Below are 16576 nucleotides of genomic sequence, written 5' to 3'. Positions count from 1 at the left end.
GACTGTTTTCAGCAGCATAGAATATTTGCTCCTCTAATTGGCTTGATTTCTTCACTGTTTGAATGATTCAAGTTCAGTGTTGTTTATGTTATTTTTCACTTTTGAAAAGCTTACATATCTTTCCCTTACCTGTCCATATTATGTCCATGATTCAAGGCCCAGCTTAAATTCCATTCATTTGTAATGTCTTCTCTGATAAGTGCCTGAGGATTTGTATCAGAATTTAAAAATGAAAAAAAAAAAACACCCTAAATTCATGTTATTTCATGTTATTGTTGGACCTTTAGTGTCCCATTATAATATTTACTAAATAGCTATTGTTATATCCCTTTTCTTTGCTATAATGATTATGTAGTAGATTGTTTTAAAATTTCTGAATGTTTTTGCTTTTCTAATGTAAACTTTAATTACACTTTTCTAATTTCATGGATAATAGTCAGAAATAAGGTCTGAAAAATTCCTCCTTTTTGAACTTCATTGAAGATTTTTTTATGATATAGTTTTTAATCAGTTTTTGAAAGATTTTGTGGAAACTTGAAAATAATAGGAATTCTGTTTTCAACAGTTTTTAAAATACTTTTTTGATATGAAAGAAATGTAAATTATTGTTCAAAATTGGAAAGTAAGTTCATAATTTCTACCACCCAGAAATAACAGCATTTAACCTTTTAGTCTAGGTTTTCTCTTACTTATTTTTAATTTTTTTTTGCATGGACAGGCATCAGGAATTGAACTGGGATCTCTAGCATGGCAGGTGAGAATTCTACCACTGAGCTACCATCAAACTGCCCTCTTACTTGTTTTTTTAATGACTGAAATCCTAATATATATATATATATATTTGTATGTACTTTTTCAGCTTAACAATAATTAAGATTTTTTCCTAATACCACCTCATCATGAACATCATTTAAAAAAGTATATTAAAATATTCCATTATGTAACTATATAGTAATTTAGAGAACCAGGTCTCCAATATTGGGCATTTAGATTTGATTGCTTTCATGTTTATGAATAATATGTTGCACTTCAGTGTTTAGATGACAGGCTTGAAACACACTATTGCCTCCCATTCCTGTTCCAAATTCTAAGAAACAAGATAAAAAATATATTTTTAAAAGCTGTAATTGGATTGCAAAATAATAGGGGAGAATTCATGATGGTCCAGGAACTGTGAAGAATTCATGAATAATGGAGAGTAAATAGGATCTGCTTGCAAAGGAAGACCTAACCCAAAAGGTATATAGGAGTGTACTGCTAGACAAGAACATACCATATCTGAAAGAGATAAATACTAGGAGCAGGGAAGGTCCTGGCTAACAGGGTGATTAGTTAGGGTGCTAGAGCAGGAGCAGCCGGGTGTGTGCCTGTAGATAGGGGCAGTAGGTATGGGAGCTTGGACCTGAGACATAAGGGGAGGGCCCTGAGGGGGCTGAGAAGGGCCCAAGGGAAAGGAGAATTTTTACAAGAGAAAGCCTAGCTATTAAGATACCCAGCTTGCCTGATAACCAAGTGACACATCCTCTCTGCTTCATACTCTCACTGAAAAGAAATGGTCATAAAATCCATAGTGGCATGTCTTGCTTTTTCCATGAATAAGACAGACATAATGGATAGAGTAGACCCACTAATAGGAGGACATCTGTCTTAGGGTAGAGATAGATACCAGACAGAGTTACAAATCTCATCTATAGGAATAGGAATAGGTACATGACTGTGGGGATTGGCAAATCTAAGTTTCATAGGGTAGGCTTCGAGTTGGGAACTCAGTGGTGAAGCTGAGGTCCCCAGGAGAAGCCACATGTTGGGAAACCTGATGAAGGTTTTCAGTGAATTCTCTGGAGGCGTCTGGCTGGCTGAAGTGGAGAGAGGTGTTCTTCTAACTGCTGAAATAATCAGTTCTCCTCTTAAGACCTTCAATTGATTGGATGAAGAAACTTCTCTCATAGCTGAAGACAATCTCCTTTGTGGACAGTACATACTATCAGCCACAGATACAATGATTTAAATCTCTTGATGAAATGCGCCCACAGTAACAATCAGGCTAGTGCTTGAAACTTGGACACCATAACCTACCCACGTTGACCCAGGAAATTAACCATCACAGCATCTAAAATATAAAAAGAAAATAAGTGTATAGTCGCAATCACTCTTGTTTGACGAAAGCCAGTACCACGAATAATTATAAACTCAACCTGAAGAACTTAGATAAGGAAACAGTTAATGGAGTAAGCACAACAGGACCTTAGGATAAGTACAAATGAATATCCACAAAGAGAAGAGAGGATAGTGCATCATTCACAAAGAGTAGGGAAACAATTCGATATTTGAAATGAGAAACTTAATGGAGAAACTGAGTGGCAGAATGAACTCATCTGTGGAATGAAGGAATTCTTCTGGAACAATACCAAGAGATTCATATGTGGAAAGAAGAGCTGTCAATGATTGATTTAAAGTTTCAGCATCCATTCAATACAAATTCCAGAAGGTGACAGTGGATAATAGGGGAGAGGCAAATTGTTAAGATATGATAGAGAAGAATGTACAAGGCCTGAAGAGAATCATGTAACCTTACTATGAAAGAGATCAGAAACAAAATATACAAACCTAAACAGCCAAACCTCTGTCCCCATAGTGTGGTAGTTAGATTCATGTGTCAACTTGGCCAGGTGAAGGTGGCTAGTTCTATTGCTGTGGACATGAGCCAATGCCATGTGAACCTCATCTGTTCCTGATTACATCTGCAGTTGGCTAGGAGGCATGCCTGCTGCAATGAATGATGCTTGATTTAATTGGCTGGTGCTTAAATGAGAGAGCTCAACATAGTACAGCCCAAGCAGCTCAGCATACCTTATCTCAGCATTCCTCATCTCAGCATTCATAGCCCAGCCCAGGCCTTTGGTGATGCAGAAAGAAATCACCTGGGGAAAGTTGTTGGCACCCAGACGCCTGAAGAGAAGGGCGGCAGAGACCACCCTATGCCTTCCCGCGTAAGAAAGAACCTCAGTTCAAAGTTAGCTGCCTTTTTTCTGAATAACTACACGTTTTTAACTAAATAAATCCCCTTCTATTAAAAGCCAATCAGTCTTTGGTGTGTTGCACTTCGGCAGCTAGCAAACTAGAACACATCAAAATTATACTGGTTTGAATCTGTGGTGAGCTCTAGAAAAGCCATGATTTAAAGCCATTAAAGAATTTAATCCTCATTCAATACTGCTGGCTGAGAGCTTTTTGATTGTTCCCATGGAGATGTGACTTACCTGATTGTGGGTAGTAACCTTCGATTAGAGGGAGATGGAACTCCACCCATTCCAGGTGGGCCTTGATAAGTTACTGGACTCCTTTAAAAGAGGAAACACTTTAGAGAGAGTCCCTTTTTAGAGCCACAAGAACGAGAGGCCTTTGGAGACGAAGAAGGAAAACGCCCTTGGGGGAGCTTCATGAAACAAGAAGCCTGGAGAGAAAGCTAGCAGACACTGCCATGTTTGCCATGTGCCTTTCCAGTCAAGAGAGAAACTCTCAATGTTTATCAGCCATCTAGAACCAAGGTATCTTTCCTTGGATGCCTTCATTCGGACATTTCTATAAACTTGTTTAAATGGACATTTTCATGACCTTAGAACTGTGGACTTGTAACTTAATAAATTCTCCCCTTTTGTTTCTGGTATATCACATTCTGGCAGCTAGCAAACTAGAACAAAAATGAAACCAAGAGGAAGATATAGGATAGAAAAACAGTGTTGAATCAAGAAATTAGTAGAAATTAAAGTAGTCTAAATATGTGTTGATGGTTAAGGAAAAGTACTTTTAGGTAATAATCTGGACCTACGATCCCTCTTGACATCAGTATAGGACATCACAATAGGCTGGGCAGGAAGGGAATAGAATCATGCTAATATTTTTGCAAGACATTTTCATTCTTCAAAAGTCAAAGCTGCATAAAAATGTAAACAGAAATATCTCACTTCCATTCTTATCCTCTGCACCTTGTTTTCCATCTCACTCACTGCCATAGATAACTTTTTGTTTAAATCCATTTTTGATTTATTCTTCTAGGGTTTTTATTTTGCATAACTAAGGAAAAAGTATATACATTCTTATTTCCATTCCCTTTTTTCATAAAAGCTTGTTTATTTTGTCAGAAGTTTTCTCATTATCTAAGTTGTGACTTTTGTGCTGAAAAGCCATGGATTTCTATTTTATTATAATTTTTAAAAGTAGGGATGGTTAAATTTGCCAAATGTTTTTCAGCTCCTGTGACAATGGTTATTTGTTTTTCTCCTTGTATCTATTGATAAATAATTAGTACTTTATTAAACATGACCGTTTATCTGGAGTCTTGATTGATTTTACATCCTCATGAATCAACAACAGTAAACATTTTAAAACATTCCTACATAGTTTGAACTGTCTTTCTAATTAAACACACATTAAGTCCCTCCTTTACATTTATAATGTAGCATGTTTCAGAAATTCAGGAAAATATTAAATAAAGATTAATATGTCTTTCAAACTGACTTTTAGAGAATTGACTTTCCATGAATTGATTTGCTTTCCTCTTAGTCTTGTTCCTTGAACTGTATGCTTAAGCCTGAAAATTCTGTCATCTGCTTCCTTCCTATTGCATTTCAATAATTAAAAATATTCAGACACTCTGTAAAAAATGCATAAAGAATTCCTTTCTCCTTACATTTCTTGCCTCCATGCAGTGGTGTATCTAACTTTGTGACTTCAAGGGATGATGAAACACATGGGATCATTTCTGGTGATGTTTGGGGGGATTATAGGTAGTTACCAGGATTAGGTCAAACCTCTTAGGCTTCTAAGTGTGTGAAGGTTGTTTGAGTCAAAGATATATCTCATCCCAGGCTTTTCCTTTTCGTTATTCTTAGTGATTCTGAATTTGGAATTTGAGTAACACAAGCACAACAGAATTCTTGTGCAATGGAACCCTAGTCTATGGGCTTATTATTCATTTCCATATCTAATTATATAAAGCCGTTGCCAAGTCACCACCAGCTTCTTCTTCTCCCCAATCCCATCTCACTTCTGCTGTAGAGGAAAATGCTTTAAAGTTACTTGCAAGTAAGACTTATTTTTGTCATTTTACTATAAAGACTATGGTACAATAAAAAGTAGCAATTCAGTGTACTCCATGCAGGTGTTTCCTTTCTTCCTTCCCTTTTTCCTTTTCCTTATCCACCAATTTCTTTCTGTATCTTTTGAGAGCAAGATTTTTTATCTGCTTGTCAAAAAACTTTAGCTTTCCCCTTGCATCTCTCTTTGTTCAGGAGGAAGTCCTCACAAGCACAACTCCAAATGGTACAATTGCCATATTGATCTTCACTGTGAGTTACTGTGGTTGTTATATTTTGTACATGCTGAGGGGGTTGGATGATGTCTTTTCCATACACAGTTTCGAGGAGTTACTTCTTCTTAAACAAAAAATCTTTGCAAAGCAATTACTTGAGTGGGTTAATGTCCTCTTTTATACCAAATTTTGGGGAAATCTGGGAGAAGTTAAGATTAGAGTTGAAAGTACAGATAATTGCCCATCCCAGCTCATTTGGTATGTGAGAAAATTTAGGCACAGAGAGGTTCAGTGACTTGCTTAATTACACATAGGAAAAGAAACACACGAAGGTAAAAAGACAAACTTGCACAGAGTGTACTGACCTGGATTTGTGGCTTAGATCTTATTTCATATTCAAAGATGTTTTGACCACCAGAAAAAAACTGCTCAGGGAAATGGAAGAAGTTTTGTCTTTAAAACATAGCTCACTGTCAAGCCTAATGTAAAAAATAAAAGTCATTTATCGTTATTCTCAGTGTTATAGCTTGATTACTCTCCTCAAGGCCTAACCACATTGCTGTGTCCTGGGTTCCTTCTCACCCATCATCTGACATTTCAGAGCATTGACTGCCTGACGCTTAGGGGACCTTTCCTGCTGCTTGTAGGCTGAATCAATTCTTTTGTTTTTAGATTATTTTAAATTAGTTCATTGGCAGAATATTTTTTCCACATTTTTATAAGAGCTTTGGTTCTGAAAGGTGTATTTATTATCCATGTTCTTTAACCCCAAAGGAAACCAGAAAAAATGTAAAACTGTATAAGAAATTAATTTTCAATTTACAGGGATATTAACAGGTGAACTGTGGTTAGAAAAAAATTCTCCTGCAATAAAATAACCACATTGGAATTCAATCTTTGTCATTAATGTGGTTTGTCACAATACCAAAATTAAATCCATTAAAAACAAATATTCTGTGTTCTTTTTAAGCAAATATTTTCCCTAAATTTAAGCAAAAGGAAAAACTGCAAGTCAATAAAAATGGGGTGCTTACTATTTGGAAGGCACTGCGGTGGGCCCTGCAAAGGATACAAACATTAAGTTCCTGTTTTTGGTGCATGCCATACTCATCTCTCAAAGAGACTTTACACAGACAAAAGTTTCGGGTCCGTGAGGGAAACACACAAATTCCCACACCCTCGTCCCAACAGCTGCAGCAGGTATGCAGAGATACTTGGCATTCTGATGAATTTTACACGTTAATTCCACAAACACATGAGATCTTATTACATGTCTGGGCAGGTCACTGAAAGAGCTGTGAACAAATCACAAATATCTCTGCCCCCATGGAATTTGTATTCTAATGGGAGGGAGAAAGACAATAAACAGATAAAATATGTAAGTGCTATAGAGAAAAATAAAGCAGAGAAGAAGGTGTAGGGAGTTCATGAGGGTGCCGGTGTTACAATTTCAAATAGGGTTGACAGGGAGGGTCTCATTAGAAGGAGAACTTAAGTAATGAGAAGAATGAAGAAGAGGTGTTAGCCAAGAAGTTATCTGTGGAGGAACATTCCAGAGCGATGGAACAGCAAGTGTGAAGACCTGCGATTGAAGTGTGCCTAGCCTATTCAAGGATGAGCTAAGAGCTCCAAGGCCAGTGTGGCTGGAGCTGGTGAACTACGGAGAGGGCAGTAGGAGAAACGCTGAGAGACTCGGGATTTTACTCTGAGAAACAACATGGTCTAATTTGCAGTTTAGGTGGGATGATGGGTTGAGAGCACCAAAGTTGGTCACGGATGGAAGCAGGAACAGCAATAAGGAATCTATCACAAAATCTACTAGAAATGATTGTGATAGAGGGAATGGTGAGAAATGATTCGATTTTGGATTATTTTGATGGTGGGTCATCAGGATTTGATAAGGACACATTCACCAAATGTGAAGAAAAGTTTCAAGGACTTTGTTAGTTGTGCTGCCAGGTTTGGAAACCAGTTATGCTCTCGGCATCACCTTTATAAAAGGCGGAGCTTTGTGAATGTCCAGATACCGCCCTGGAAACAATTCATTTCAAATGCTTTCACGATGATCCGTCCATAGCTAGTTTGAGTTGGGTTAACAAAGCCTGCCGGCTGAGGGTTTGCTTGTGCGTGTTACGTGGAGCAAACTGGGCGCACAGACCTGTCCAAAGTGTGTGAGTTGGCGGGGTTGGGGATGCAGAGATTAACCCCACTCTGATCCCTCTCACACAAGACAGGAATAAGGCAAGACGCCAGAGGTGGATTGGGGTAACAAAGGAAGGCTTCCTGGAGGAGACTGATTTTGAAGACTTTCTCGGGCTTTTATCAGGACAAAAGGGACCACCACGACGAATGCAAAAGGTGATGGTGCTGCTGAAGGGTGACAACTAACACTCACTGGACCTCAAATTCCGGGACGCGGCCCCCGCGGGGCGTAAGCAAAGCTCTGGCGCGACTCTAGAGAAGCCACGCCCCTTCCCGAAAAGGACAGGCCCATTTCTGGCCCACCGCCCGACCGTTGGTTTCCGGAAGGACCTTGTTCTAGAGCGGACCAGACCGGATGGAGGTCGCTTTCCCTCTAACGACCTCCTTCCTGTACACTAAAACCCTGGGAGAGCGTGGAACCCTTGCACCGGCGCGGTAGGCACTTCACGCCCGGCGAGATGCCTGGCCGGCATGTTTCACGCGTCCGGGCTTTGTATCGTCGCATCTTGCTGCTACACCGAGTTCTGCCCCCTGATCTGAAAGCCCTGGGGGATCAGTACGTGAAGGATGAATTTAGGAGACATAAAACTGTTGGTTCTGCCGAGGCCCAGCGCTTCTTGCAGGAATGGGAGGCAAGTGACGCTCCCTCTTCTTCGCTCCAGAACTTTAGGGCCCTTCATTAGTGCCCCTGTTTGACACTGCCAGAGACCACATGTCTGGTCCTCTCTCAGGCTCCGTGCGGGATCTATTAGCGATAGTTTGTGCGATCTGAATTAAACTGCGTAAAGCTGTTCAAATAACATTTCCCCAAGTTACGTTGGGAGCCCCCGGATTTCTTCCACGGAGTTTTCCAAAGAGCAGATCCCTTTACCTCAGCGTCTCCAGTGTATTTCAACTTTTTCAGCTCCTACCGATACCACGCATGGGACGGGTGGGTGTGCGAGGTCACAAAAATGCATAAATCGCTGTCAAGTGCCCAAATGGTTTTCTGCTCCCTCCAGTGCCTTGCCCGTAGCAAGTACTTAATAACTTAATGGTTCTCTCATTACTCAGTTTTCAGAATTGGAGCCCTGTTACCATAATTTATTATTTTTCTCAGAGCTCTTGATCGTGTTTTATAATTTTCTCACTTATTAGGGAATTAAATAACTTTAAAAAGACTGAGTGACTGACTCATGTGGTAAAAAAAATGCTGCTCAGAATCAAGTTAGACGGAAGTTGATTACTTTGGAGTCTCGACCCACATTATCTTGTTTCATTGCGCCGCACAATTGCATAAATCTTGAAGCAGAAAAATTTGCTTTAAGTTTTTTTTTTTTTTTTTTTTTTTAATGAAGGAGAAAGCTATTCAGAACATTTCAGGGACTAGGGGCTCAGCAGAATTGCCCATAGTTCTGATAGCAAATATCTATAAATTAAGTGAAGTGGAAATTAGAACAACACAAGTTTAGGTGTTTGAAAGCATGAAACAGCTTTGGTCTGAGAATAGAAGTAAACAGTTTTTTATCTAAAAAATTGCCAAGAGGCAATAACTAAGGTCTGTTTTTTTAAAAAATCATAAAGGTTTTAAAGCTGAATACGGAACTTTTTCACTGAATTCTAGAATTCTTAATCATTGAGTTATTGAAGTTTGTAAGATGAACACCTAGGACAATGGTGAAATGCAGAACTTTCTTAAAAATCATGGTGAATTAGATACATTTAGTCTGCCTGGAGCCTGGGGAATAGAATCTTTAGTATATACAGGCCACTGTCTTTTAATATGGTAATTTGGTCTTGGAGCCAGAAGTACTGGATCTGATAAAATCCATTTAAGTAACTTAATTTTTCTAGTCTTGTTTTCTTTTGTGTAAAATAATGATAAACTATTTACTATGCATTTCAGTTAGTGGATTAAAATGTATTTAAAAGCACTTTGTAAATTGCTAATTACAGTGAAGGTATTAAGGTGTTTGTTATGTGAATCTTTTAAGCCAGGTGGGTTTGTGGTAGGATAGGAAGGAGAATCTCCCAGTATAGAGTTGGGAGAAAATAAGGGTACTTGGAGAGTAGTAAAGCAGAACTTGGAAGGTTTGTAGGAAAGAGTAGGAAGCCAGAATAAATTGATAATAGGTTAGAGGTGAAAGAGAGAGAGTGTTAAATCAAGAATATGTTGATCAACGTAGGAGGAGGCTTGGTGTCAGGAATTTAGCTTTTTTTTTTTTAATTCTTTATTTTGAAATGATTTTAGATTTATGGAAGGGTTGGAGACTGCACAGAGTTACCATGGTACACAGTTACTGTACAATGATCAAAACTAAGAAATGAACATTAGTGTAATGCTCTTAACTAAGGTATAGGCCTCATTCGTATTTTAACAGTTTTTTCACTAATGACTTTATCTACTCTAGGATTTGCAAGATCCCACTTTGCAAATAGAGTCATGTCTGTTTAGTCTACCCCAGTATGTGACAGTTCCTTAGTCTTTCCTTGTGTCTCATGACTTTGAAACTTTTGAAAAGTACTGTTTGGTTGTTTTGTAGAATGTTTCTCGATTTGGGTTTGTCTGATGTTTTCCTCATGATTCGGTTGATGTTATGCATTTTAGGGGAAAAATAGCATTGGGGTAGTGTGCCCCTCTCAGCCTGTCATGAGAGGGTGCATGATACCAACATGACTTATTATTACTGCTGATGTGAATCTTGATCACTGAGTTAAGTTGGTATCTGCCAACTTTCTCTACTCTCAAGTTAACTGTTTCCCCTTTGGAATTAATACATATTTTGGTATATATATTTGAGGCTAAGTAGTATCTTGTTTCTCAACATTTGTTGATTGGAATGCTTCTGTAACAAAGTTATCATTTATTGATTTAGCATTTTTACTAATATTTTGGAATGGAAAGAAAAAAAAGAAGAGTATTCCATCGGGCTAGTGGCCGTGTAGTTAATGAATCGACAACTGGTTAAAGAGAATTTTAAACCTGGTGATGTATTTGAATAAAGTAATGATTCTCACAATTGGAAGGCAGCTCCATGTAAGCCTGTGAGTTAGAAGAAGTAGGGTGAATTTTACCATCAAAAATAGTTGCTCTTAACCAAGGATTGGGGCCAGGAAAGTTGCTAATGATCTGGAGGAGAGAAAAACCTTGATGAATAACGGTGATACGGGAGAATGAAATCCTTCAGCCTTGTCTCCCCCCCCCCCCATATGCTCTTCAAAGTATCTACTGTATGATCATTATATTAGATGCTATTAGTTATGTGGATTAATATGTTTTTTGGTTAATGGTGATTACATACTTGGCATGTTATCATCTGAGCATTTCTAGCTTGATATGTATTCTTATTGCAAGCTAAAGGAGAGTAACATGATTGTGAACTTTTATTCCAGAGTTCTAAGCAGGTGGGATTTGTCCTTTTGTTCACTAAATCTCTGGGCTTTTTCAGGCAATGTCTGTGTTGCCATGCTGATGATGTCACTCTCTTTTCTAATGTGAGCATTTAGGGCTATAAATTTCCCTCTCAGCACTGTCTTTCTTGCATCCCCTATGTTTTTTTTTTTTTTTGGCCTTTTCTTCCACTTTATTTCATATTCCCACCACAGTAATGACTCCTTTAATTTAAACTAAAAACCATGAAGGGTTCCTGAAAGGGTGGCAGCGAAGGAATAGGGCCATCAAAGACTGAGGGACAGATAGGGGGTAATCAGCAAATCGTCTTGACTGGACTCTTGAAGTTGCTGGCGGCTTGGAGCTGCAGCTGGTAGGCCATTGGATGGATCTTGAAACCATAGAGCCTGGGCACAAACTGGTTGGCTGGCTGCTTAGGTCGGTACTCGGGGTGCACCATGAACAGCATGTGAGGGAAACCAGTGCCGAAGTAGGCGCCGTCTGTGTGGTGGTGCCTTGATGACTTGGGTGTGTACACATCCATGCACTTGGGGCAGTAGAGCTTCACCATGGCCTCGCCTGGGATGTCTGATAGGCCAATGGGAAGCATTGGCTGGTTCTCACAGTACACACGGGGACAATAGCCAAAGTCTCCCTGCTGGTATTTTTCCAACATCTGGGCAATGCCACGGTTGGTGAGGATGTAGCGGGCGTGGATTAATCCATACAGCATCTCCGCCGCCTGCTCAATCAGGTCACTCTGGTTGGGGTTGTCTTCCAGCTCTTCATCAGGCTCCAGGTCCAAAATCATGTCTAGAGCTTGCCGATAGTGGGGTACTTGCTCATTGAGCCCTGTGAGGTTGAACTTGTCCTGGATGTAATCTTCATCCACTTCACAGAAGAATTCATTGCCACGGAGCCCACAGAACCAGGAGATCCAGGATACCTCCTCTGAGCTGCTCATCTTCACGTCTGAGGTGGCACCAGCCATCCTGCCGCTCGTCCCCTTGCACTGCTCCATCTCTTAGAAGAGCTACAGTAGGAGTCCCTATGTTTTGATAAGTTGTGTTCTTATTTTCATTCTCCTCAAGCTATTTACTGGTTAACCTGGTAATTTCTTTTTTTTTTTTTTTTAATTTTTAATTTTTTGCATAATTTCTTCTTTAAAAAAATTGTATTACTTAACTTTCATATATTTGTGGATTTTTTTGTTCTCTGCCTGTTACTGATTTCCAGCTTTATTCCATTTAGGTCAGAGAAGATGCTTCATGTAATTTCAGTCTTTTAAAATAATAATTATTGAGACTTGTTTTGTGACCCATGTGCACTTAAGAAGAATATATAGCCTGTTGTTTTAGGGTACAATGATCTGTTCATGTCTGTCAGATCTAGTTCATTTGTCATATTATTCAAGTTCTCTGTTTCCTTATTGATCTGCTGTCTAGAAGTTCTATCTGTTGATGAGTGTAGGGTATTGAAGTCTCCAACTATTAGTGTAGAGGTGTCCATTTCTCCTTTAGTTTTGCCTTTGTCTCATGTATTTTGGGGCACTGTGGTTAGGTGCATAAATATTTATGATTGTTATTTCTTCTTAGTGGGTTAACTCTTTTATTAATATGTTATTGTGTCATATCTTTTTTTTTTTTAGTCTCTTTTTCCCTTTTCTGTAACTTCCTTTTCTATATAGCTGATCTTTTTTTATGTATCTGACTAATGTCTTTCTCATTTCTATTTCTGAATATTTTAAAAATAATTTGTTTTTTGGCTATCCTTTAGTTTGTATTACCCAACCTACATCTATAACCTACTGTATTGATTTGCTAATACTGCCAGAATGCAATACACCAGAAATGAATTGATTTTATAAAGGGGATTTATTAAGTTACAAGTTTTTAATTCTAAAGCTATAAAAATATCCAAGCTAAGGTATCCAGGAAAAAATACCTGAGTATTTTCCTGAGTCAAGACTCAGGAAAGGCCGATGGGTCCGAAACACCTCTTTCAACTGGGAAGATGTGGCTAGTAACTGCTGGGCCTTTGGCTTTTGGTTTCAAACAGCTTCCCTAGGGGTGTGTTCTTTCTGCATCTCCAAATGTCTCTGCTATGTTGGCTCTGAAGCAACTATTTTTTCTCCAAAATGTTTCCCCTTTTAAAGTACGCTAATAAACTAATCAATGGGGGGATCACATTTCCATTTAATCAAAAGGCCACACCTCCATGAAAGTAATCTAATCAGGGCCACACCCATAATTCAGTGGGTTAATCTCCATGGGAACAATCTAATCGACCTTATATTATTGAATCAGGGGTAGAGAAATATGGCTTTTCTGGGGTACATGACAATTTCAGATCAGCACACCTACTAATTTAAAAGATACCAACTTAGCTTCAATAGCATGTTCTTTGCTCCTGTATCCCTCTGTTTCTCTTCTTTATGCTGTTTTTGTCTCACATTACCTGTTTATATTTTATAAATCCATTATCAGGAAATATGCTTTTTTTTCTTGTTCAATTGCATTCTGACTCCTATGGGAATTAAAGAGTAGAGTTATATATTGAGAGTATAGTACTATTGGGTTTTGCATTTATTCTTTTAGTTACCTTTACTGATGATCTTAATTTCTTGTCGCTATTCCAAGACACTTTCTCCTGTCTTTTCCTTTCAACCTTCAGTACTTCCTTTAATAATTTTTGTTGGACAGGTCTTTTGTTGATGAGATTTCTCAGTTTCTGTTTATCTGTGAATATTTTAATCTCTCCCTCATTTTTAAAGCATTGTTTTTCTGGATAAAGAATTTTTGGCTGACAGTTTTTCTCTTTTGGTACCTTAAATATATCATACCATTGTCCTCTCACCTTCATGGTTTCTGATGAGAAATATGCATTTAATCTTATTGAGGATTCCTTGTATGTGATGAATCACTTTTATCTTGCTTCTTTCAGAAATCTCTCTTTATCTTTGGCATTTGACATTTTGATTAGTGGGTATTTTGGATTAGGTCTATTAGGATTTATTCTGTTTGAAGTACATTGTGCTTTTTGACATGTTGCTTTAGTTAGTAAGCTGCCAGAATGCAATATACCAGAAACAGAATTGCTTTAAAAAAGGGGAATTTGTCAGGTTGTAAGTTTATAGTTTTGAGGCTGTGAAAATGTCCAAACTAAAGCAAGTCTATAAAAATGTCCAATCTAAGGCATCCAGGTAAAGATACCTTGATTCAAGAAGGCTCATGACATTCAGGGTTTCTCTTGCAGGTGGAAAGGCACTTGGCGAGATCTGGTAACTCTCTCTTCAACAGCTTACCCGGAGCTCTGTCTTCCATTCTGTTGTTTCTGTCAGTTCTGGTGGCTCTGAAGCTTTTTCCAAAATGATTCTCTCTTAAAGAGCTCCAGTAAGCAACCCCACCTTGAATGGGTGAAGACGTATCTCCTTGGAAACCATCTAATCAAAATTTACTACTCACAATTGGGTGGGTCACATCTCCATGGAAACAGTAAAAAAGACTCCACCCAGCAATATTGAATGAGAATTAAGGACATCTTTTTTCTGGGGTACATAATAGTTTTAAACTGATACATACATGTATGTCTTTCATAAGAGTTGGGAAATTTTTGGCTATTATTTCTTCAAATATTTTCTGCCTCTTTTCCCTTCTTTTCTTCTGGGATACCCATAATGTATGTTTGTGCACTGTCACTCACATCCCTGAGTTATAGCTCAAGTTTTTCTGTTCTTATCTCTGTCTGTTCCTCTGTTAGAATTTCAGTTGTCTTGTCTTTTAGTTCACTGATTCTTTTTTTCCTGCCTTTTCAACTCTGCTATTGTATGCCTTTAGTGTATTTTTAATCCCCATTATTGTACCTTTCATCCCCATGATTTATGTTTCTTTTTAAACCTTCAGATTTTTCTTTATGTCCGTACATTGCCTTCTTAATATCCTTTAGCTCTTTATCTATATTTCCTTTCATTTCCTTGAATTAATTTAGGAGGTTTGTTTGAACTTCTTTGATTAGTTTTTCCAACTTCTGTGTCTCCTCCGAAGTTTTAATTTGTTTCCTTGACTGAGCCATATCTTGTTTATTAGTATAGCTTCTAATTTTTTGCTGATGTTTGGGCATCTGATTATCTTGATGTGTTAACTCTGAAGGTCAGTCTCTCTCTCCTTTGTGTAAGGTTTTATTGTTGATTGTGTTAAGCCTCTTCTTTGCTTGGTCCAGTTTATTGTGGACCTTTAGAGTAGCCTGTGTGTAGCTGTTCAGACTTTCTTGGTTCTTCTTCATCTGATTCTTGCCCTGGATATGGCATATAGTTTTTAAGGCTGCTACTTTTGTGCAGTTGTTTCACCTCTAGGAGTAATCTTCCTTTCCTCTGTTACTTCTCTGGGAATCTTGACTTGCTCTGTTTGTTTTCATACAGAATTTTCTCTCTAGCTCCTGTGAGTTGTTTAAATTCTCTCTCACTCAGCGACCCCTTTTCTTTATACTTTCAGTTCTGGGACCTGTCCTGAATTCAACTCAGTCACCCTCTCCACTTTTTTTTTCACTGTGGTGCTTTTCTGCCTCTGGTTTCTTCCGTGTTAGAGTATACTGTCCCTGGGACCCAGAGAGGGTCAGTCCAGAAAGGTGAGTCACTTCAGAAATGTTTGTTTTGTGTTTAGGTGGTCCAGCCATAAGAGAATGGATTGAGTGTGTGCACCTCTTGCCAACAGTTCTACTGCGGCTTCTCTCTCTCTCTCTCCCTCCCTCCCCCTCCCCCCTCCTTCCCTCCCTCCCTCCCTCTAGTGACCTTTTTTGTATGTGCACTTCTCAGCTGCTTGTGTTCTGCCTTGGGTCTCTGCAGACTTGCATCCCTGTACCTGGACATGCATGGGGTTCTAACATGCTGTTCTGAATGGCTCTATAGTCTGCATCCGTGGCAGGAGAGAGCTGTGCGGTGTTGCTTCTGTGAGACTCCTAAGCTTCTCAAGATTGAGTGAGGGTGAGTGGTCTGAACTGGTGAGTCCAGGAAATCAGGAGATTGCTTTTCTTTTTCTTGGATTCAGCATTTGTAGAGTCTTCCTCCAGTCTTGTGCTTTTTTTTTTTTTTTGGGTGCATAGTCTAGGAATCAAACCCAGGTCTCTTGCACAGAAGGCAAGCATTCTACCACTGAACCACCCGTGCACCCAGTCTTGTGCTTTTATTAGTTGATTCTGAGAAGAGACTTTTCCAAGAGATGATTTCATCTCTACCCAGGTTTTACTGAACTTATTACCATTTATTTTCAGGGAAATATGAGAAAAAATGAAGATTAGGTAGTGAAACATTTTAGATTGACAGTGTAAGAAAAGACAGTGTAAGAAAAAGTGTAAAAAAGAATATATACTCAGGAGCTGCTTTGAAGAGATTCGTGTTTGAAGAGTTTTCCTTTTCCTGCTCTGTTCCTTTATGTCAGTTTACTCCTTGCCTAGTTCCTATTTTTCTTTTATAGCTGCTATCCTCTGTGTCTGTTGGTGTATTTTTATAAGTGAAATTCTGTTTCTGGAAAAAAAAAGAGAAAAGACTTAAACATTCCTAATAACAGTTATTAATCACTTATTCCCAGGTGATTTGTAGGCATTGTGGGACACAAAAATGAATAATAAATGTATTTTACTTTCATAGAGTCCACAGTTTAGTAGAATAGAATAGAAAATTACGGTAAGTACAAAAAGAT

At 38.5% G+C, this 16576-nt stretch overlaps 2 protein-coding genes and 1 non-coding gene across 3 annotated transcripts in view; 1 reads left to right on the top strand and 2 right to left on the bottom strand.

Moving 5' to 3' along the window:
* The first annotated feature begins 7899 nt into the window (after positions 1 to 7899).
* Positions 7900 to 16576, top strand: part of SDHAF3 (succinate dehydrogenase complex assembly factor 3) — a 55784-nt gene continuing 47107 nt past the window's right edge. Inside the window, exon 1 of the mRNA XM_077123237.1 lies at positions 7900 to 8145. Within this exon, the coding sequence (XP_076979352.1) occupies positions 7972 to 8145 (174 nt within the window). The 5' untranslated portion in view covers positions 7900 to 7971. The remainder of the gene's footprint in view (positions 8146 to 16576) is intronic.
* LOC143652073 (casein kinase II subunit beta-like) lies at positions 11052 to 11911 on the bottom strand. The gene has a single exon (XM_077123230.1). It carries the CDS (start codon positions 11902 to 11904, stop codon positions 11200 to 11202), a length of 705 nt encoding a protein of 234 aa, XP_076979345.1. The 5' UTR covers positions 11905 to 11911; the 3' UTR covers positions 11052 to 11199.
* TRNAR-UCU (transfer RNA arginine (anticodon UCU)) lies at positions 15974 to 16044 on the bottom strand. Its single transcript has one exon. It is a non-coding gene; the product is annotated as a tRNA-Arg (tRNA).

The sequence above is a fragment of the Tamandua tetradactyla genome, chromosome 1 (genome assembly GCF_023851605.1).
Source record: "Tamandua tetradactyla isolate mTamTet1 chromosome 1, mTamTet1.pri, whole genome shotgun sequence".
Classification (NCBI taxonomy): domain Eukaryota; kingdom Metazoa; phylum Chordata; class Mammalia; order Pilosa; family Myrmecophagidae; genus Tamandua; species Tamandua tetradactyla.
This window is presented reverse-complemented; position numbering and strand designations above follow the sequence as displayed.

Bases quoted from the DNA above. Each gene is read 5' to 3' on its own strand.
- LOC143652073 (XM_077123230.1), bottom strand. From the start codon at position 11,904: ATGGAGCAGTGCAAGGGGACGAGCGGCAGGATGGCTGGTGCCACCTCA.